Source organism: Alosa alosa, chromosome 19 (assembly GCF_017589495.1).
Source record: "Alosa alosa isolate M-15738 ecotype Scorff River chromosome 19, AALO_Geno_1.1, whole genome shotgun sequence".
Lineage (NCBI taxonomy): Eukaryota > Metazoa > Chordata > Actinopteri > Clupeiformes > Clupeidae > Alosa > Alosa alosa.
In genome coordinates this window covers 7,289,786-7,311,743 of record NC_063207.1, presented here as the reverse complement: position 1 = coordinate 7,311,743, position 21,958 = coordinate 7,289,786, and the positions used below count along the sequence as shown (strand labels likewise).

Genomic DNA, 21,958 nt, shown 5'->3' with positions numbered 1-21,958 from the left:
TGCTGCCCTCTCTTGTTTCAAGTAGGTTATAGACCCTTTCAACAACATAAACAAAAACAATGCTTGAACGTTCTATTGTGTTCCCAATCTACTTCCGCTTCATTAAGAAATGGAATGTTAAAACGGAAGCCTTGTGGGAACAACTATGATGCTGATAATGGAACTCTCTTAAAACGGTCAGTATCTTCATGCTTTTGCCTCTTGCCCTCGGCCTCCTAGATTCTATACACTGTACTCCCTAGATACAGTGCCAGCTGCCCCTAGGTGGAGTGTGGCCCGGACCTGGGCCGGAACCGTGCCGTAGTCTGCTGTGATCCGCGGCCCTTGGCGGTGCCCTGTAGCTCTCCTGTAATATAAATATGGTGTTAGAACATTTTCAGCCGGTATCAGTCAGACGACCCGGGAAGCTGGCAGACGCTCAGGTAACCTTTCCGAGGCGTGTGTGGCACCTGGGGTGATGGAGACTGATTGGCACCGTAAATGAAGGTGAAGCAAGGTGAGTCGAGGCAAGGAGAGTGCCCACCTTTATGCCAGCCTGCTGCCCACCAAAGGAGGAGCTGATAGATGGGTATAAATCTACCCTAACGTGCCAAGCGGAATTTAAAGTAAGACCGGAGTTGTTGATGGGCATAGGCTGCTTCGGGCTTTTTAACATATCAATGATTCGCAAAAAATGTTTTAAAAATGGAAACTACTCGAAAGATTCTTTGTGAAATGAAGTTTTTTTTTTTTTAAATAGTGACACTTAGAAATATAAACAGCTGTAGGCAATGAGGGAAGGATGTGCTTCAAAGCTTTATTTCTTTTGTAGGGGGAAATTATCCATAGGCTATTCAGGGTTCAAGCAGGCTAGTGAAGTGTTTTTTTTCCTCCCTTGTGGTTGCAAGAGGCTTTTTAAAACCACACTTGATCGTCTCTCTCTCTCACACACACACACACACACACACACACACACACACACACACACACACACACACACACACGATGGGATGTACGGGATTAATGATGAACCACTGTGCGGCATTTAATCTGGCCTGTTGAAGCCTTTATTGTGTGTTTCAGCACATCAATGTCAGGTAGAATTAAACGTCCACCAAGAGATGGGGCTTCCTTGGCAAGTTTCTCCAAAGTGTTTCTTCAAATTAAAGTCAAAGAAAATCAGCTCTCTCATACATAAATCAAGTCCGGCAACGTCGAGCAGCGAAGAGGCCCTGAAAACTGGTAATGGCCATAACTTGATATGAGGAATTTCACCGTAAATTATGTCTCTCCGTCGAGCCCTGAGTAATGGTGACAGACTGGCCTGTATGGCTGGGAGGCGTGTAGCGCACAGCGAAGAGTGATCTGGAAATCGCAAGCCCTGATCAGACATATCAAATGCATTGTGCAGCCAAAGCAAGCCAGCTAATCTGTCATAGCTGCAGGGGTTGCAGGCTGTGCAGATGTGGTGAAGCTGATTGTGTCGCTTCGGTTTAGCTGCGCGTTGTCCTTCCGCCTGGTTAGCATGTGTTTATTGCTGGTGAAAGGCACAAGCGGAGCGGGCGAGGGTGGAGAGGGGGGGTGAAGACTGTAGTACGTCATCCTGTCCTCAGCATGACGGCCTGTCGTGAGATGGATGGGCACTGTGTGGCTCTTTGCCCCTACATCTGCAATCGGTGGAGTGAACAGCAAAGTCGTGCGGATTGCACTCACGGCCAGTACATAAATAAAAGACGGGAAGGTGCATATTCAGACACCCGCAAGCGCGCGTTTCAGGGGAGATTTAGAATAAACAGCGATTCATCAAGTGTAAACACTAGATTTACAGTGTGTTGCATCAATTAGGCTGTACATTTTTGTGAAAATGGTCTGTGAAATATGACACCGTTAGATGAAAGCAACGTAAATTTAGTTTTGTGCATTAACGTTTCAGCTTGTTGAGGCTGTTTTATTTGACGACAAATCACTCATTCTGTAATTTTAAAAAATTATACAGGAGCAATCCAAACGATAAGTCGTGCAACATAAAAATTAGATCACATAAATTACTGCATGCTGATTATCTCTCATCTCATCTTCAAAAACTCTCCCTGAAACTGCTGTGTGGCCGCTCTGGAGTTTCTCGGCCTGTTTGGGCGTAACTCCCATACGTCTCAGGGCGGGCCTTGGAGCACGGGCCCCTATTCCTGCTGCAGAGCTCCCAGCCTGCCTTCACAACACTGCCTCGATCCTTAGAGACAGTTCTATCCAATGGGATTCCTCCGGGTTATAGACACTGACGTAGTGGTGTTCTTTTATAGCCGGAGATATAGGGAGGTGATTGGCTTCAAGCAAGAGGGGCGGGAGGTTACAGGAAGCTTTTTAAATAGAGTAACGGTCGTCTCGTTTCAGCAGTTGGATAGCTGGCTGCTCTTTTTAACCCCCACCGCCGCCACCCACACTTGATTAATGGCATCCATGACAATTAAATCCATTAGGACGTTTTGCACTTGTAAATTTTCGCGCAATGTTTTAATCATCGGAGGGGCACTCAGCTGGCCAGTGTGGGACCTTGAAATTGTTATGGGGAAGGTACTCGATTTAATGAGGGCCAACATTTTTCACTAATATTGCCCACTGCCCACCCAGGCCGGCCGAGGGGCTAGGGAAGAGGAAAGAGAAGGGGGTGAAAAAAATAATAATAAAAGAAACTAAATGGACTCGCGAGCGACACAGCCCCGGAGCATCACACCTTGTTAGCGAAAAAATGATTTCGACTCCTCTCTGTCATAAGGAGGAGAAGAGAAAGAAGAAGGGAGGGAGAGTGGAAGAGCAGCGGATATGCTTCCTGCTTAAAGAAAAGTCTGCAAAGAGTTATCGCCTTTATTAAAGCGCTGACACCCAGCCTTATGTATTTCCAGCTTGGTCGTTCCGTGCACAGACAATTTTCTTTTCTTAAATAAACTGTCATGCTAGTGCTAATATATAGCTGCCGAGCTCATAGCGGCAGGAAATCCGGGGGCTGATATAAAACATGTATATGTTAGATTGGTAATTGTATCTTTAGTGTATTTGAGTAGAACAAATGTGTTTCTCTCATGGCTGTGTTAATGTGATAAAGGAAAAATTGGCCGTTCATCAGGCCCCTTGTGCTACACGGGAAGACAGGAGAGAGACAGAGAGAGAGAGATGGAGGGAGGGAGAGAGAGAGAGAGAGAGAGAGAGAGAGAGAGAGAGAGAGATGGAGGGAGGGAGAGAGAGAGAGGAGCATAGCCCCTCATCTCCTCTACAGCATCAATATAGTACCAAACCAACAAGCCCCTTTTTCCTCCTCCTCCTCCTCCTCCTCCTCCTCCTCTCTCCCAGACAGTTATATTTCACATGTCACAGGGATTGGCCCCAGTGTATTATAACACATGTGATAATGTAACAAATTACAAATAGGAAAACATTTTTGCTTCATTTAAATGATAAGAGTCAGTCTTTGCAGGGGCCTGAGCTTGAGCCATAAATAATACATCCGGCGTGTGCGTGTGTGTGTGTGTGTGTGCGTGTGTGCGTGTGTGTGTGTGTGTGTGTGTGTGTATCCTGGGCCGATAGACGAGGCCCCGCGCCGGCAGGTATCAAGCCCTCTGTTAAAATGAAGGGGGATTGCTTTGCCTGATACCCTCATCCTTAGTGGAATATTTCTAGGGCCTTTGACAGCTTCTCTAGCCCTGAAATGGAAAGTGTTTTATCATGGAATGGTTTGTCACTCAGAGACAGCCACTGGCAGACTTGCCCCGGGGGGGTGGGGTGGGGGCACAGGGGGATTGGGGGTCAGGTTGTAGTGTATGCCCTTTTTTATGAGCCGGGGTCAACACAAGCGGGGTAGCATTGTTTTGTGCTAAAAGAGAGTATATTCTGTGTGTGTGTGTGTGTGTGTGTGTGTGTGTGTTTTTATCTGAGGCAACTAATCAAGAATGTGTGTATGTGTGTGTGTGTGTGTGTGTGTGTGTGTGTGTGTGTGTGTGTGTGTCTGTCTGTGCGTGCGCGTGTGTGTGCATACTGTACGTGTGTGTGTGTGTTTTATCTGAGGCATCTAATCAAGTGTGTGTGTGTGTGTGTGTGTGTGTGTTTGTGTGTGCGCGTCTGTGTGTGTGCGCGCCTGTGTGTGTGTGCAGGCTGTAATCAGGTCTGTGAAGTGTTTATGTGGGGGCTGGTTGTGGTCTGATCTCCGCACCCTATTCCCCCTGTCTCCGCGGATCATTTTGCAGTATGCTTTTCCATGCCAGGAAATAACAATAAAAGGAAATGGACTACCAGGAGAAGTTATGTTTCTGCTCCGTCAGTGAGCTCCTGTGTGAGGTGGTAGTGAACTTCAGGGGTAACACGGCCTCTGCCAAAGTGCTAAAACCTGCCCACAGGACACAGAAGCAGTTTGTTTTAATCCTGCCACAACGAGTGGCATTAGCTTTGAATGCCGGTTCAACACTCACCCACCCAAAGCTTTTTTTTTTTTTTTTTTCTTGCCCTGCCCGCACCTTTGCTTCTTCAGCCCACTAGATGGAATTTCTCTCTCTTTAATGTCAGGTGATTGGGTTTCTGTCTTGGCTTCAGGTGGGTCCTTGCGAGGTTAAAGTCGTGGGAAAGGGGAGTATGCTGATGTGTGTGTGTGTGTGTGTGTGTGTGTGTGTGTGTGGGGTGCCAGTGGCGCCAGTGGCGGTGCCGCCAGTCGTGGTGCACCGGGTGCCCGTCGCGGCGCCGGTCCCCCACAACCCCATTCAGCTGGGCGACGCGCTCCACTTATTGCCCTGAATGAGAGGAGACTACAGTGGCAAAGAGCAGGCCGTGTAGTGACGAGCCATGTCACAAAAGGGCGAACAGAGCGGCTGTGTGTTCGCGCAGCTGATTCGATCAGCGCCCGCTCGATAGCAAAAAGGTCAAGCCACTACGGCGGCGCAAGTATGAAAAGCCAACTTCTTCCAGTGAATGCATTCAAAGCCGGTCCCTATGGGAAGAGGCCCAAAGGGGTGCATTTACTGTTGCATCCATGACATGCTGGCCAAAGGCCTGGATGTCATTACCTAAGACCTTACATACATCCCCCTACAGCACGGGGCTTTGCTAATTTCATTATACAGGTCAACCATGTTTTTTTTTTTTTTTGTTTGTTCTCTTCCTTTCCTCCTTCATTTTGAAAGAGGAGAGCTTTTAATATGTCAGCACTTCCTGATTAGTTTGTGGGGGCTAAACGCGCTCAGGTACAGCTAGTTATTAATCTGGTCTTATGACTCTCTTATGGGGCTCCATACCTGAGTCTCACGTTGCCGTCAGCTGATACCCTCATCACGGGCCGCTATCAGGGGCATCAGGGCCGCATGTCACAAGACCACCTCGTGCAGCAGGAGGATATGGGGACGTGTGAGGCCTATGGACTGTCAGATGTATTTTTTTTATGTTAACACAACACCAGTAGGAGTGTTTTGGCGAAGGATGATGTGATTCAGCTGTGCTGTCCTTAGATGACCTATGAAGTACTAGGATATTGTGCTATATATTACGGTATATTTGGATTATTCTTTGGTGAAATGATATACCAGTCGAGAGTACACTCAGTACATAGTGTATATGTCTCAGAAAGTATAGTTACTTAAAGCAATTTATTTACTGCTCCATGCTATTCATCTCTTCTTTAAGGCATTTGAATAACTCTCGAAAAGTCCCACCATTTTGGCCATATTCACAACTTTATAATTTTTTTTAAGGAAGTCTCATTTCATCCTCCAAGCTATTTGACATTCAGATGCAGACAATGTCAGCATAGACATCCATTTCAAACGGCCTGGAAATGAATGATTTGAACGCTCAAGAGACTATTGTGCTCTGAGTTTCCAGCTCTCTCTCTCTCTTCAGGCGAGAGGAGAGGCAGCCATTTGCAGTGACTTGAAGTGCTCTTGGAAAATCCCTTAGCCGCTCTCTCTCCCTCTGTGTCGTTCAGCAGACATTAACTGCACAGCCGTCTGTTGATTTTTGAGTGCATTACTCATGTGCTTCAATCTTGCTTCGGCCCAACTGCAATACAGCAAGACACACACACACACACACACACACACACACACACACACTCATATGTATATATATATGTATGTCCTGACTCAAAAAATAAATATTGTCATAAATCGTTCGTAAAAGCAACAGTGACTGGAAATGGCAGTGAAGGAATAACCCCCCCCCAAAAAAAATAAATAAATAAATAAATAAATAAATAAAAAAACCCGAGAAAGGCCAACAATGGGGGAGCGGTGGAGCCAGTTCAAAGGGGTGGGAGTGGGCTAAATGGGATGAAGCACTTCAGAATTCATTTACATCATCCTGACACCGCCTCAGATCTCCTGCAGCAAGTCATTGACTGGTGCTGAGATTCGGAGCTGGTCTCCTCTCCTCGCCTCTCCGCTCCTCTCTTCAATCAGCCGTCATGAAAGTCTGCAGCCTAAGTATCCTCCAGGCAGCCAGTTGTCTACTGTTGCCTTCATCCTAAAGGATTTCTCTCTCTCCCCCTCTCTCTCTCTCTCTCTCTCTCTCTCTCTCTTTTCCCCTCTCTCTCTCCCTCTGTCTTTTTTTTCAGCCGAGCTAGTTTTATTTCCATGCACCTTTTTCAACTTTTTTTTTGGAAAGGCAGGCTGCGACAGAACGTACAAATGTGGGGATGATGGAGGAGTTTTTTTTTATCTAAGAGAAGTGGCAAACATTCGGCAGACGAGGGAAAAGCTCACTGAATTTTTATTTAGTGAGGCTTGTAGTGTGTGTGTGTGTATGTGTGTGTGTGTGTGTGTGTGTGTGTGTGTGTGTGTGTGTGTGTGTGTGTGTGTGTGTGTGTGTGTGTGTATGTGTCTATATTTTCCCTCTGATGTGTGGGTTTTGAATTCAATATTCATCATTTGTTGCAGGCATTTTGGTCAACAGGAAGCCGGTGTATAATTGAAATGTTGCCAGAGGCTGTTTGAGGGCAGGAAATGAACTGGAAGATTATCCCGCGGATAACTTACATTCGCTTGTTATTTTTAAAATGGCAGACAGTGCACTTGCACTGTGGGAGTTCAAGTGTGACAGTGGTAGTTCCCGTGCCCATGTCTCTCTCTCTCTCTCTCTCTATCTCTCTCTCTTTACCTCTCTCTCTCTCTCTCTCTAGCTCTGTCTGTGTGTGTGTGTGACTGACTAGTGTACCCTCTAACGACGTGTGTCGTGACACATACTGTTTGACAGGACAGTAGCTTGTTCTCTCCACCCGCAGGTGCACGGGACGAGTGTCAGCCTCTTCTTGAATGGCCTGGAGGAGGACAGCACAGCCTTTGACACACATTCTCTGCTCGCCCCAATCACGGACATCATAACTGACAGTGCCGTGTGGATTGGCCAGGGCTCAAATGGTAACTCCTCGTCATGTCAAAGCCTATTCCCTGTCAAATACTGTGCAGTGTGCAGTTTTTTTTTCCTATTGTGCATGTTTTTTTTTTTTGTGTTGCTTTTGATATCACATTTTTTAACCACATTCATCCTTCACAGCAGGAATTGATTTCACTTATTCACGATCACTTGGCTCCGTTACATGTATGAATCTGATAATAATGGGTCAAGTTTATGGTCATCGGAAGAGCTTTCATCACAGAAATATGTGAAAGCCAGACATTAATCTGTGGAGGCATTCATCTGGGTCAGAGGTGACCATATGGGCCCAACTAATCTGCTCCTAAATGAAATGAGATGGGATTTACATAAGACTGAAAGACAGACAGACACACACTCTCACACACACACATTTAAATAAACATCCTGTGGACGTCAGCACAGACATGACTGGACAGGAACACCGTGCTAATGTTATAGAATGTTTTACTGAGAATTCTAGAACAGTAGCAGTTTCCTTTCATCCTTTCTACCAGCTTCCCAGAGCATCTAACTCCCCCAGTCGTTTCACCCTGATCAAACTCCTGGTTTGATTGGTTTTGTCTGGCGAAGGGTTATATGCAGTGTTTTGTCTACTTCAGGTTCATCTGGTTTCAGCTGATGGTGGGTAATGTACGTTAGTGATTCTCTCTGTTCTGCTACCATGCCCTGGTTTACAGTCTCGGAGAATGGCTTTGCTGTGCAAAATGGCTCCAAATGTCATTTCAAACATGGCTCATAAAACCAGCGCTGAAGCTGGCTGCCTGGGCAAATGAAGATGTACTGAGCCCGGCGAGTCTGTGCAACGTGAAGCCTGCAGTTGTCCTAATCACATTGTCACTCGGAGAGTAGCCTGATCTAAAGCCTGGAGGTTCTGGCTTTTATGTGTAACCAAAACAAGAATGGGAACAAAGAAACCGAACAAAGGCTTCCCTCCCAAACGTCCTTCCCTCGGCTTTCCCTTGGTTTACCTTTTCAAATGGGCTTGCAAACGGCCAGTTCATTTCACAGGGTGAATCCTCTCTGCTCACCAGATCACAGCGAGAATGTAATCAAGCCTTGCGCGTATAATATAGCCTGACAGGAAGGCCCATCTCTGAATCTCTCGGCAGGCTAGCATGCAGCTGGGTTTATAATGCTTCGCGCCAGGGCTTTCATTAAAGCCTGCAGCTGATTATAATTCTATGAGGGGAGCCTTATCTGGATGTGTTCATGGGCCATCACGTCTGGAGAAGGCACCATGCTGCATAGCCATTGAGCAGGATTATTGGTGACAGGCAACTGTAAATAAGTGTAAGAGATCCCCCCCTCTCTTGGTGTGCGTCTCTTTAGGCCACGTAAAAGACACAGATAAGGTAATCCAGTGCTTGCTATGGATTGTGCAAACTGTCCTCAATAGACGCCATTGACATTTCTTTTTTACCAGGGTCAAATCAATTCATTGGAAGGATGCAGGATTTCAGATTTTATCCTGTCACGCTCACCAACAGGTCAGTGGAATGGCCTCGCGGCCACTCACAATAACCTCACACACACACACACACACACACAAACACACACACACACACCGCAACACTAAACACAGACATAACATCGTTATCGTCCAGACACAACACAAACACGAGGTGCTCCACAGAGCCGTGGCACCCAACGGTATGGCCAGTATTTTCTCATTAAAATCAATGGTCAGGTGGCCAGAGCACCCTATTGTTTGCTTTTTATTGGATGCCTTGTATTGAGTGCCGTCTCTGTTGGTAGTTAAACCAAAAACCCCATGGCTGACAACAGCACACTGACCCCCACACATAGATTGGGTTTGTGTAGTTAAACTCCTATACCATGGAGCTTCCAATACTTCCTTTTCTATAAAATTGTACGTTGGATTGTTTTACATAAAAACAAGTAAATGTTTATCAATTTATCAAAATAACAAATGAATTAAAACATATATATATATATATCTTAGATGATGTATCGTGGAGTGTGTGTGTGTGGGGGGTGGGGTGGGGGGGTATGCACAGGTGTCTTGGTGCTTGCATGTGTGTATCGATGGTGTGTTTTGGTGTGTGCGTGTACTGTATTGACAACCTTGGCATGTTTTGGAATGATTGTGTGTGTGTGTGTGTGTGTGTGTGTGTACTGTATCGATGACCTTGGTGTGTTTTTTGGTGTGTGTGTGTGTGTGTGTGTGCTGATGACCTTGGTGTGTTCCTCAGAGAGATCATGGAGGTGTTCACAGGTCAGCTCCCACACCTCCACGCGCAGACTGAGTGTCGCTGTCCGCCCAGCCACCCCAGAGTGCACCCCCTAGTGGAGAGGTACTGCATCCCCAACGGCGAGGAGGACACCACCACCAACAGAGTTCTGCGCCTCAACCTGGATGCCCACCCGCTCAGCTACATTAACGACAATGACATTGGCACCGCCTGGATCACACACGTCTTCACCAGGTCCGAGCTGATGGACCAAGGTGTCACACTGACCTTCGACCTGGAGAACGGACAGTATCAGGTAACACTCCAAAGTAGCACCAAGTAAATCTCTAGAATGGTGCCAGGTAAGATTCCAGAACACAGCCAGGTAAGATTCCAGAACAGAGCCAGGTAAGATTCCAGAACAGAGCCAGGTAAGATTCTAGAAAGAAAAGCAGCGCATAAAAGTGCGCTGACACTTTCTGTCACTTGCCCACACACACCAGTGCCAAAGTGTGCCACCCAGTTCGCAGTCATAGGTCATGGGTTAAGGTCATCGGTTCAATAGTCATATTAGTTAGCAGTTTATTTAATTGCTACTGTAGGCCAACCAATAAAGCAAAGTTACAACAAGTCTCCAAAGTCATTGGTACAATACTCACACATACACACTTGCGGGTGAAAAGAGAACTGTACAGTATAAGTTGCTTGGGGAAAACTAGTGTGCTGAAGAGGGAATATACTGTATGTGTACAGTGGGCCAGATTTGGCTGGCTGGGACAATCTATCCTCCAGACGTCCTGTATGTTTTGTTGATTAAATCTGCGTTATTGCTCCATGACTGCCTCTACATTGGCTCTCCCATAGCGTACGCTTCTGTCTTTGATTCTGAGCCAGTGTAGGATTTCTCCCGTGTGCCGCTGAGCGAGCGGGCGCGAGAAAGAACCACTTAACGTTCCGCTCATCCCACAGCACATATAGCACCACTGATGTAATACAACGGCAACAAGCGCAAATTCAGATCAAACACGTCACATTGAGTGAGGAGGAACAAAAGCTGGGCGCATTAACATGCTGATTGTCTTCTCTCCATGACTGGGCTTCCGTGGCAGCCGAGAGAGAGAGAGAGAGAGAGAGAGACAAAGAGAGAGAGAGAGAGAGAGAGAGAGAGAGAGAGAGAGAGAGAGAGAGGAAGACGAGCGAGCTGAGCTTTTCTTCTCTGCCCCCCCGCTGTGACCAGGCTTCTGTTTCAGACTCCGCTCCGCGCCATACAGCTCCGCGCTAGCTGTCAGGATTTGCTTGAGCAGCGTACCCGTGGAAGAGCTACAGTACTGTACTGCGCAGAGCTCACGGGCCTGGCCTGAGTCATCCCTGTGTGTGTGTGTGTGTGTGTTCGTGTGTGTCTGTGTGTCCTCAAGGCAAGGCAAAGAGAGAGAGACGAGAGAGAGATGCAGTATTCAGCGTTTCGTCTGTTTGTTGTTGATTCCGAGGGTATTTGCGGACAGAAATGGCGGCAGCTTTCAGAAACTAATCCCCTCTCCATTTCTTTTGATGGGTACACTTATCTAATTTAGTGTATTTATGTTATACTTTTGTTTAATGTGTGTTGAAAGTTCATAATTTTACTAATCATGCTTATGTCGGTTTTATTCCTTTGAGGTAGGCATTACAGAAGACAATATAATTAAATAAAATACGTAAGTGGTTTACCTTTACCACTGGAATCATGTCAGAAATGTGTCAGAAAGGATTTATTTAGAAATTGCAGGTACACTGCATAGTGTTGTTGCAGCCAGCTTCAGTCTCAGTTTAACAGCAGGTATCTGCACCACATCCTTCTGAAACACAATGCAGATTATCAGAGCATGGGCAACATTTTGTGTTTCCTTGTTTTCTCTCTTTTTTCCTTCTTGTGGATTTGTAGTCTTCTTTTGGAAGACATTGAGCCTTAAGAGCCGTAAGGCTTCTTTTCCGGAGCTCTTGGCCTGGCTGGCGGCGGCTGTGTTGAGTGCTTGTCAGCCTCTCCCCGTGCTGTTGCCAGAGACCAGACACTGGCTCCTACTCGCGGAGCTTAAGCACAGCTAAGCAGACACAAAGTTTTAGTGTTTGCAACTTCTGAAGCCCCCCTCTCTCACATTCTCACTCTCTCTCTTTCTCTCTCTCTCTCTTTCTCTCTCTCTCACCCTCCCTCTGTCTCTCTCTCCATCTCTCCCTCCCTCCCTCCCTCTCTCTCCTCTCTCTCTCTCTCTCACTTACCCCCCTCCATCTCTCTCTCCCTCTGTCCTGTCTCTCTCTCTCTCACCCTCCCTCCATCTCTCCCTCCCTCTGTCCTCTCTCTCTCTCTCTCTCTGGTGTGGCTTAGCCGGAGCAGAAAGAGGAGCAGCTGAAAAGAGACAGCGATGGATTTCAGGCGGGCGGTGCTTAGACACTGGCTTCTCTCTCAACACACTTCAATTGGGCAGATAAAACAGCAACACAGCACGCCCGGGCGTCTGTGAAGTGCCCACTTAGCCGGCGCGCTGACCAGTTTTTAACAAACCCCCCCCCCCAGAATAAGATACAGAAAGCGTGGCGGGAGAGGAGAGAAGAGGAAAGGAGAGGAGGGGAGGGGAGGAGAGGAGAGGGAGAGAATGGAGAGAGGAGAGCATAAAGAGGTGGCAAGCTTCAAGCTGTTCCTCACAGCAGAAAATGCGCTTGAGAAGCCAGCGGTGGCGTTGACTGTTACTGTGCAGATAATAGATAATCCATTGCTGTTTAGTATTTCATGCATATCTCTCCACGCCCCCAACTTCTCTGACGATTTCCACGCTTCCCCTCTTTCTTTTTCTCTTCCATATGTTACTCGTGCAGGTTTTCTACGTGATTCTGCAGTTCCTGAGCCCACAGCCCGAAGCGGTGCGGATTCAAAGGCGGGCTGGCGCCAGCGGCGGCCGCTGGAGAGACTGGCAGTACCTGGCCAAGAACTGCAGCGTCTTCGGACTGGCGGATAACGGCCCGCTGGAGCGCCCAGATTCTGTCAACTGCCTCCAGTTTCCCAGGTTGTCCCTTTTCGGCCGCAGACACTCTCCTCTTCCTCACACTCTCCTCTTCCTCACACTCTCACTCTCACTCTTCCTCTCGCTCTTCCTCCACTTCCACTCCTCCTCTGCCTCTTTCTTCCTTGTCCTCCTTCTTGAAGCAGATAACGGCCCTGCTCCAACACACACCTCCTGCCAGCTAAGCTGTATCAAAGTGGGCTTGAGAGCAGCTTCATGTTTGATTCAGAGAGAGAGAGAGAGAGAACGAGAGAGAGAGAGAGAGAGAGAGAGAGAGAGAGAGAGAGAGGGGAAGAAAAGAGGGGAAAGTAGAAGGGAAGTGGAGATTTGCAGGCTTCCTGGGAGGCCCTGTGGCTTTGGGAGGGGGGCGAAGAGAAGGGTGGAGGGGGGTTGGGTGGGGGTGGTAAGGTTCCTCCTGGTCTGGCCGCCGTCCAGGTGGTGTGCTCAGATCCCCCTTTTGTTGGACCCTTTAGTGAGCAACTCAGAAGTCACCTGACCGACCCCCTACCAGGCGCCTTACCTCCCCCCCCCACACCTCTGGGGAAATGCAAACTGATCAAGCAGAGTCTCCCCTTCCAAGCTGACGGATCGCCTTTCAAACAGGAAGAGTCAGGCTTCAGATTTTACACACGCACTCTAACCACAAAATCATGTGCGTCTTCCGCAGCCAAATCACAAGAGCTCCACTGCTGCTCTTGTTTTTGCTCTCTGAAGTGATCAGGCATCACGGTGAGAAGGCCGTGTTTGTGTACAGGGGTGATATATCTCCAGTCTTGCAGTCATGCAAGAGTGCTGTTCTTCGCCCCCCACACATACTCGTGCCTGTCTGTCCTCAGGGGGCACCCCAGACCTACCAGATGTTTAGCACCAGGCCTCTGAATATTTCAGCAGTGGCAACAGTGGTTTTCCACGGCCGGGGCCATAGAGGCCTCACTAAGCATGATATGACAAGTCACGTCATAGGAGGAGAGAGAGAGAGACTGACAGAGAGAAATCAGGGGGGAGAGAGAGAAAAAGAAAACAAATTTAGAGCATTGAAAAGAGAACGAGAGAGAGAGAGAGAGAGAGAGAGAGAGAGAGAGAGAGAGAGAGAGAGAGAGAGAGTAGGGTCATAGTGTGTGTGAGAGAGAACAAGATCATAACAAAAGAAAGAAGTAGAGGGAAAGATAGAGTGAATAATGGAGAGAGAGAGAGAGAGAGGCAGGTGAAAGGGAGAAAAAGAAAAAAAGAAAACAGAAATAAACAGGGTGATGAGGGCTATCTAATCATAAGGGAAATGAAGAGTGAGACAGGTGCACAAGGAGGGAGAGAGAGAGAGAACAAGATCATAACAAAAGAAAGAGGGAAAGGGAAAGATAGAGTGAATAATGGAGAGAGAGAGAGGCAGTGAAGTGTGAGGAAGAAAGAGATGAACAGAGGCATGAGAGAAGACACATCAGCATAGGAGAGGGGGAGACAGAAGTGGGAATGATAGAGCGATAGAGAAAGAAAAAGAAGGAAAAAAGTGAAGAGACAGACGGAGGAAGACAGAAAGAAAAGAAGAGAACGAGGGAGGAGAAAAGAAGAAAGAGGGAGAAAGAGAGAGAGGGAGAGAGAGAGAGAGAGAGAGAGAGAGAGAGAGGAGAAAGAGAGAGAGGGAGGAGAAAAGAGACACAAAGTGAAGAGAGGCAGAGAAAGAGAAAAAAGTACGCAAAGTGAAAACGAGAGAAAGAGAGAGAGAGAGAGAGAGAGAGAGAGAGAGAGAGAGAGAGAGAAATAGAGAGAGGGAGAGAGAGAGAGGAAGAGAGAGAGAAAAGAGGAGAAAGAGAGGGAGAGAGAGAGAGAGAGAGGAGAGAAAGGAGAGAGAGAGAAAGAGAGAGAGGGAGAAAGAGAGAGAGGGAGAGAGAGAGGGAGAGAGAGAGAAGGAGAGAGAGAGAGAGAGGGAGAGAAAGGGAGAGAGAGAGAAAGAGAGAGAGAGAAAGAGGGAGAAAGAGAGAGAGGGAGAGAGAGAAAGAGGGAGAAAGAGAGAGAAAGAGAGAGTGAAAGAGAGACAGTGGGAGAAAGAGAGAGAGAGAGAGAGAGAGAGAGAGAGAGAGAAAGAGAGAGAGAGGGAGAGAGGGAGTGAGTGAATGATGAGTTTGAGTATGGGAGTGCAGCCCCTGGCCTGGATAAGTCTGGCAGCATTAGGAGTAGGAGGCAGAGAGGCGCTGTGCCTTTTGGGGGGAGAGTGTGAATAATGCAGAGACAACAGCACCTGTCGTCGCCCTCCTCTCTTCTCCTGTGATTGGGAGACACGGGCCTGCTCACCTACCTGAACCAGGCCTGGAACGCACGCTAGCATGAGCTACTCTAAACATGCACACACACACACACACACACACACACACACACACACACACACACACACACACACACACACACACACACACACACACACACTCATTCACTCACTCACTCACACACACTCACCCGCATGAGCAACTCTAAAACATACACACACACACACACACACACACACACACACACACATATACACACACACTCATTCACTCACTCACTCACTCACTCACACTCACCCGCATGAGCAACTCTAAAAATGCACACACACACACACACACACACACACACACACACATACACACATACATACCCACCCCCCGTATGAGCTGGGCCACTGAACACATTATGTAATCATGTACACATGAACTAGCCCATAATCTCCAACCACGCTATCCGACTGAGATATACAGTACATACAGTCATGAACTAGCGCACTAAAAGCATACATGTGAACAACACAACACGTGAACTCGTACACTAAAAACACACATACACACACTAGATAGCCAACTAAAAACATACAGTTCATTTACTTGTGAGGTAGCACATCCTCATGAAACATGCATAGTGCCATGAGCTAGCCCACTAAAAACACACACACACACACACACATTATCTAGCAATTAAGTCTACTATGAGCCAATTCTTCCTGACATATTTGCAGGAAAGCTACACAACCAAGACCTAAACAAGCACACACAAATGAGCATAACCATAAACACTAAACAGACATGAACCCAGGATAGCCACAGAAATATTTGTCATCTTTCATCTAGATGTTCTACAGGTAGTCTGTTCTCCTAGATGTTCTACAGTCAGTCTGTTCTCCTAGATGTTCTACAGGTAGTCTGTTCTAGAGGTCTCGGGGCGGGCGGGAGCGGACTGAAAAAAGTCCCGGCCCCGCCCGGCCTCCCCGCAATATTCTGTCCCGCTCCTGCCCGCCCCCCCCAAGATCTGTAACATGATGTCCTGCTCCTGCCCGCTCCCGCCCGCATCTGTAACATGATGTCCTGCTCCCCTTCGGGCTAAAGCCCGCATGCAGGAGGGATAGCCTATTCAGTCTCACGAAAGGAGCACACACACACACCTGAGAAAGACTGCAGTCCAGATGTCAGTTTCTTGGTTCTGAATGTAGGCTAACAACTGAAGTAGGCTTAGTCCGGTGCCCTCTTCCTCTGTCATGCTTTCGATTTTTGAGTTTTGACAATGACCAACAGGAACAAATTGAACCCACGTAAACGACAATTTAGGCTATAGGCCTGCTATCCGTCAGTTATGCTTAAACCCCGTTTTTTAATGCTGCCTAACAGAACATCCACCTGAACTATAGTTATGAACAGTACTTTAATCATTTCCATATTTAATTTTACGCACATATTTAATTTGCGGGAGTGCAGTGAATCATCGGTTTGTCCCGCACCCGCGAACGCACCTCTCTCATCCCGCCCCCTCCCGCAAAGAGCTTTCAAAAGTTGTCCCGCGCCGCACTCTTTTGCGTTGGGTCTACCGCGGGAGTGCAGACCTCTAGTCTGTTCTCCTAGATGTTCTACAGGTAGTCTGTTCTCCTAGATGTTCTACCGGTAGTCTGTTCTCCTGCCTTAACTCTCCTCAGCGCATTGTTCTTTCTCTACTGCAAACACACCAGACATGCACTCAAACATGGACCGATTATGAACTTTCGGGCCCCTAGGCCCAGATGTATGAAGGGCCCCCCACTAATTGTCGCATATGTGAGAGAGGGGGTTTGGGGGCCTCCCCCCGAATTTTTTTTATTTGTTTGATGTGATTTCCTGTATTCTGGTGCATTTTGGGGATGGCCAATACTAAATTCAATCAGATTCATAGCCTACATCCTGATTTGTTGATATTGAGGCAATGATTCCATGCAAAGACTTGGGCTTCAAGGCCCCCTGACCCCTTGGGCCCCTGGGCCTGGGCCCGGTAGGCCCGTGCAGTAATCCATCCCTGCACGCAAAGTATGTCCTACCCCTTCCTATCCAAAAATGCATAGAAGATGTTGTGGGTAGGAAATCTAAACGTTCTCTCCTCCGTTTTTCGTTCTCTGATGTTCCCCACTCTTCAGCGCGGTGCCGTTCTCTCGTGGGAACATCACCTTCAGTGTGCTGACCCCGGAGCCCAACCTGCGTCCGGGCTACAATGACTTCTACAACAGCCCGCCGCTGCAGGACTTCGTGCTGGCCTCAGAGGTGCGCATCCAGCTGCTCGGACAGTACCACATGCAGGAGCTCGGCGTGCCCTACCGACACCGTTACTACGGCGTGGACGAGATCACCATCAGCGGCAGGTAGGCTCGTCACAGGAGTATACAGGAACAGGAGCAGGCTTCACTCTAGCCTGTTAGCTTCACCCAGACGAACCTGTTAGCTTCACTCTAGCCTGTTAGCTTCACCCAGACGAGCCTGTTAGCTTCACTCTAGCCTTTTAGCTTCACCCAGACGAACCTGTTAGCTTCACCCATACGAACCTGTTAGCTTCACCCAGACGAGCCTGTTAGCTTCACCCAGGCGAACCTGTTAGCTTCACTCAGACGAGCCTGTTAGCTTCACCCAGGCGAACCTGTTAGCTTCACCCAGACAAACCTGTTAGCTTCACTCAGACGAGCCTGTTCGCTTCACCCAGACAAACCTGTTAGCTTCACTCAGACGAGCCTGTGCATTTTTTAAAGTGCATTTTAATTGCACCAAGCAAGCATATGTAGATGCTCACTGTTTTTTTTATTCTGGATATAGATTGGATTAGGTAAAAGTCTGGATTATATTTAAACCAGGTCCAGATTTGATCGAGATTGGATCTAGATTGGATCTAGTCCAGATCTGCATTTTTTTGGGTCCAGATGGATCTAGTGTGGAGATTTCAGCTACTGTCTATCTGCTCAAACAAATGTACCAGATGCACTCGGTTCACCACCCGCCTGAAGTTGTTCTGATATTGGGTAGTTAGAACAGAGCTACATTAGTTACTGTATGTCATATGTACTGATATTGGACATATACTGTTATTAGGACATATTTATATTAGGTACTGTATGTCATGTGTACTAATATTGGTCATATACTGTTGTTAGGACAGAGTTATATTAGCCACTGTATTTTAAATGCAAATACAGCTCATCACACCTTATAAGGTTGGTGGAGCAAACTCACAATAAAATATTTCACACGTGTTTCCCTCGGCTAATTGTAGACTCTGTGTTCAGAGGAGATGTGTAACTCAGTGAGAGCCCTCACTCTGAAAGCCATTCAAACCATCTGATGGGCCCTGATGTTAGCCATGCTAGCCTCATTTGTGAAACAATCATCCATGGGTGGAAAATCATAGACACAGCATGACAGGCCAATTTACTGCAGTCGTGGTGTGTGTGTGTGTGTGTGTGTGTGTGGAGGCATGTGAGGTCTTCTGGGTCATTTGGGTGGTGTGTAAACTTCATCTGTGCCACCCAGGCATCTACATGGTGATTAGCACAGCTCTGAAGTATCACACATTAAACTCAGAATGGTCCCTTGATTACATCTCTGTGTGTAGGTGTGTGTGTGTGTGTTCCTGTGTGTGTGAGGGTGTGCATTTGTGTATGTGTGTCCCTGTGTGTGTGCGTGTAAGTGTGCATTTGTGTATGTGTGTGAGTCTGTGTCTGTGTGTGTGTGTGTGTGTGTGTGTGTGACTGTGTGTGTGTGTGTGCCTGTGCGTGTGTGCGCGCGTGTGTGTGTGTGTGTGTGTGTGTGTGTGTGTGTGTGTGTGTGTGTGTGTGACTGTGTTCTGGGAAACATTTGAAACGCACTGCAGCATATTGTAGTCTGTCAAGGAATCCCAGTTCTCCTGTTAATGCGTTCTCCTTTTTAAGGCTTCAGGGGCCTAATTTGTTTCTTACACACCCCCCCTCTCTGCACCCCACACCCCACACACACATGCACACACCCCCTACCTCTTTCCTTTCTGGCAGGGAAGGAGGATTTTTTTTGTCATTCCACTACCAGAAACATCTTGTTGTACCAGAGTATACATGCCTTCATTAAACAGGCACTATTCTTATGACTATGGTAATTGTGTCATTATGCGTCTGACAGTAATGTCGTTCTCTCTTTTCTTCCCTGCGTCTGCCAGTAAGCTGCTTTAATTAAGAGCTAGTTAAAGTGTTGCAGGGAAATGGAGATTTAGAGAGAGAGTGTGAAATCTCATCATCCTCTGACATTTTTCCGTGGTGAACCCCCCCTCCCTCCATCCCTCCCTTTTCCCCTTCTTTTCCCTTTTCCTCTCTTTTTTTCTCTTTTCTTCCTCTCTATCTCTCTCTTTTCCCTCCCTTTCTTCGTGCGTGATGGTGAGACAAAGAAGAGGGTAAGCACACTGGCGAAGGCTCCCTCAGGCAGACTGGCAGTTCAAACCTGCGTGGATCTGGGAGTTGATGTCTGCATGTTCGCCACTAAAATGAGTGTAAATTCTGCCTTTGAGATATTCTGACGGGGTGTCAGGGTGTGTTCGCCAGCATTACTGTCAGCTTTATTCTCGCGTGGTTATAACCCCGAGCAAGTACGACAGCCCTCTCTCTCTCTCTCTCTCTCTCTCTCTCCCCCTCCCTCCATCCCTCCCTCCCTCCCTCTGTTTGTTTGCAGGGCTTGTTTATTTTCGTGATTGGGGCAGCCGGGGCTACCTGGAAGTGATGCTTTTAACCGTGAGTGGTGCTCACAAGAGATTATCTTCATAATCCAACAGAGGAGATGAAGAGACTCGAGAAGGAGGAGGAGGAGGAGGAGGAGGAGGAAGAGAGGAGCGGGTTGGATGAATAATTAACAGAGTGACCTGCGACGGCGTGACCTGCCTCTGATGGAGACCTGTCATCTCCACTGTTGAACATTACAACACGCCGCTGATATTTCCAGTGGCATTTATAAATGTTGAATGCGAAAAGTCCTATTACCCATGCACGGAGAGAGAGAATAAGAGAGAGATGGAGAGAGAGAGAATAAGAGAGAGAGAGTGAGAGAGAGATGAATAAACCTGGAGGGATAGTATCAGAGAGACACACATGGGGGTCGAGAGATGGAAAGAGAGTGTGTGTGTGAGAGAGAGAGATAGAAAGAGAGAGAGGCAGAAAGCACTCCCCTCTAGTGTCCCCTGAGGATGGGGTAGAAAGAGTTGTCCACTCAGGGCTATTGTTGACTATTATTGACGACTGGAAGGCCACTGCATCAGGCACTTCCTCCTTCATGGGAGAAGAGGATGACAACAATAGACGAGGAGATGAGGGAGAGAGAGACAGAGAGAAAGAAAGAGGAAGGGGGGAGGCAGTCATTTGAAGCAACCATATGTGGTCTCCTATGTGAGGGGATTCTGCTCACTGTAGCCATATGTGGTCTCCTATGTGCTGGGATTCTGCTCACTGTAGCCATATGTGGTCTCCTATGTGCTGGGATTCTGCTCACTGTAGCCATATGTGGTCTCCTATGTGGATTCTGCTCACTGTAGCCATATGTGGTCTCCTATGTGCTGGGATTCTGCTCACTGTAGCCATATGTGGTCTCCTATGTGCTGGGATTCTGCTCACTGTAGCCATATGTGGTCTCCTATGTGCTGGGATTCTGCTCACTGTAGCCATATGTGGTCTCCTATGTGCGGGGATTCTGCTCATTGTAGCCATATAGCCATGTGAGGGGATTCTGCTCATGTGCCATATGGGTCTCCTATGTGCTGATTCTGCTCACTGTAGCCATATGTGGTCTCCTATGTGCTGGGATTCTGCTCACTGTAGCCATGTGGTCTCCTATGTAGCCATGGGATTCTGCTCACTGTAGCCATATGTGGTCTCCTATGTGCTGGGATTTGCTCACTGTAGCCATATGTGGTCTGCCTGCTCTACTGTAGCCATATGGGATTCTGCTGCTCACTGTAGCCATATGTGGTCTCCTATGTGCGGGGATTCTGCTCATTGTAGCAGGGCCCTTATGAGGTCAGTGAGGCCTATGTGACCAATCCTCTCTCCTCACCTCTGCATGTGCTAGAAACCAACTGAAGGAGACAGACAAAAAGAATGAATGAACTACTGTTTATGTGTTATGTGTGTGTGTGTGTGTGAGTGTGTGTGTGCGTGCAAGGCATGCGCAAGGCATGCAGTGTGCGTGTGTGTGTGTGTAAGTACAACAGTGAGAGAAAGAACGCATAAGTGTAGCTTGTAGCTTTGGGCTGCCATAATGCACTCCATTATTGCAGAAAAGTGTCCATCAGTTGCATCCTTAGCTCGTATTGTGTGAGAGAGAGAGTAAAAAAGAGATAAGAGATAAAAAGAGAGAGAGAGAGAGAGAGAGAGAGAGAGGGAGAGAGAGAGAGAGAGAGAGAGAGAGGGAGGGAAGAGAGAGAGAGAGAGAGAGAGAGAGAGAGATGGAAGGAGGCAGAGTGAAGTCTTGACCATCTTGCATCCTTTGAGAAGCTTAGAGGCTGCCTCAGTTCCTCACAGGTGCTCACGAGAGCTCATTATGTCCTGAAGGTGTCCACTACATTATGATGAGGTCATCTTTGCTAACTTCCTCTCATTACCCCTCTGCCCCCCACCCCCCCACCCCCCAGGTGTGATTGCCACGGCCACGCAGACAGCTGTGACACCAGGAGGAGTCCTTACCGCTGCGCCTGTACCCCAGAGAGCCACACACTAGGAGATAATGTAAGTCACACACACACACACACACACACACACACACACACACAGACGCACGTCACCCCCCAAGGGGAGTCTCCCCCTATTAATTAAGCTCTCCCCTTTAATGACGTGGAAGAGTCCCCTTTTAATGAAGAGCGCGCTTAAAAATAGGCCTTAATGGAATTTCAGGGGGGTGAGGGGTTGAGTGTGTGAGGGTGTGTGTGTGTGTGTGTGTGTGTGTGGGGGGTCAACCGCATGCATCTCAGATTTCCTGAAGGATGACAGTGGAAAGGTTGGATAAAAGGAGAGAGAAACTGGAGAGAAAGGCGGGGGAGGGAAAGACAGATAAAGAGAGGGAGAGAGAGAGAGAGGGAGAGAGGAAGAGA

The 21,958-nt window shown here is 47.8% G+C and overlaps 1 protein-coding gene across 1 annotated transcript in view; it reads left to right on the top strand.

Annotated features, from left to right (window-relative positions):
• The window catches only part of ush2a (Usher syndrome 2A (autosomal recessive, mild)), a 303,512-nt gene that overhangs the window by 9,533 nt on the left and 272,021 nt on the right, over positions 1–21,958 (top strand). Inside the window, 6 exon segments of the mRNA XM_048228289.1 lie at positions 7,232–7,367; positions 8,810–8,873; positions 9,600–9,894; positions 12,426–12,613; positions 17,013–17,234; positions 21,503–21,596. Of these exon segments, the coding sequence (XP_048084246.1) occupies positions 7,232–7,367; positions 8,810–8,873; positions 9,600–9,894; positions 12,426–12,613; positions 17,013–17,234; positions 21,503–21,596 (999 nt within the window).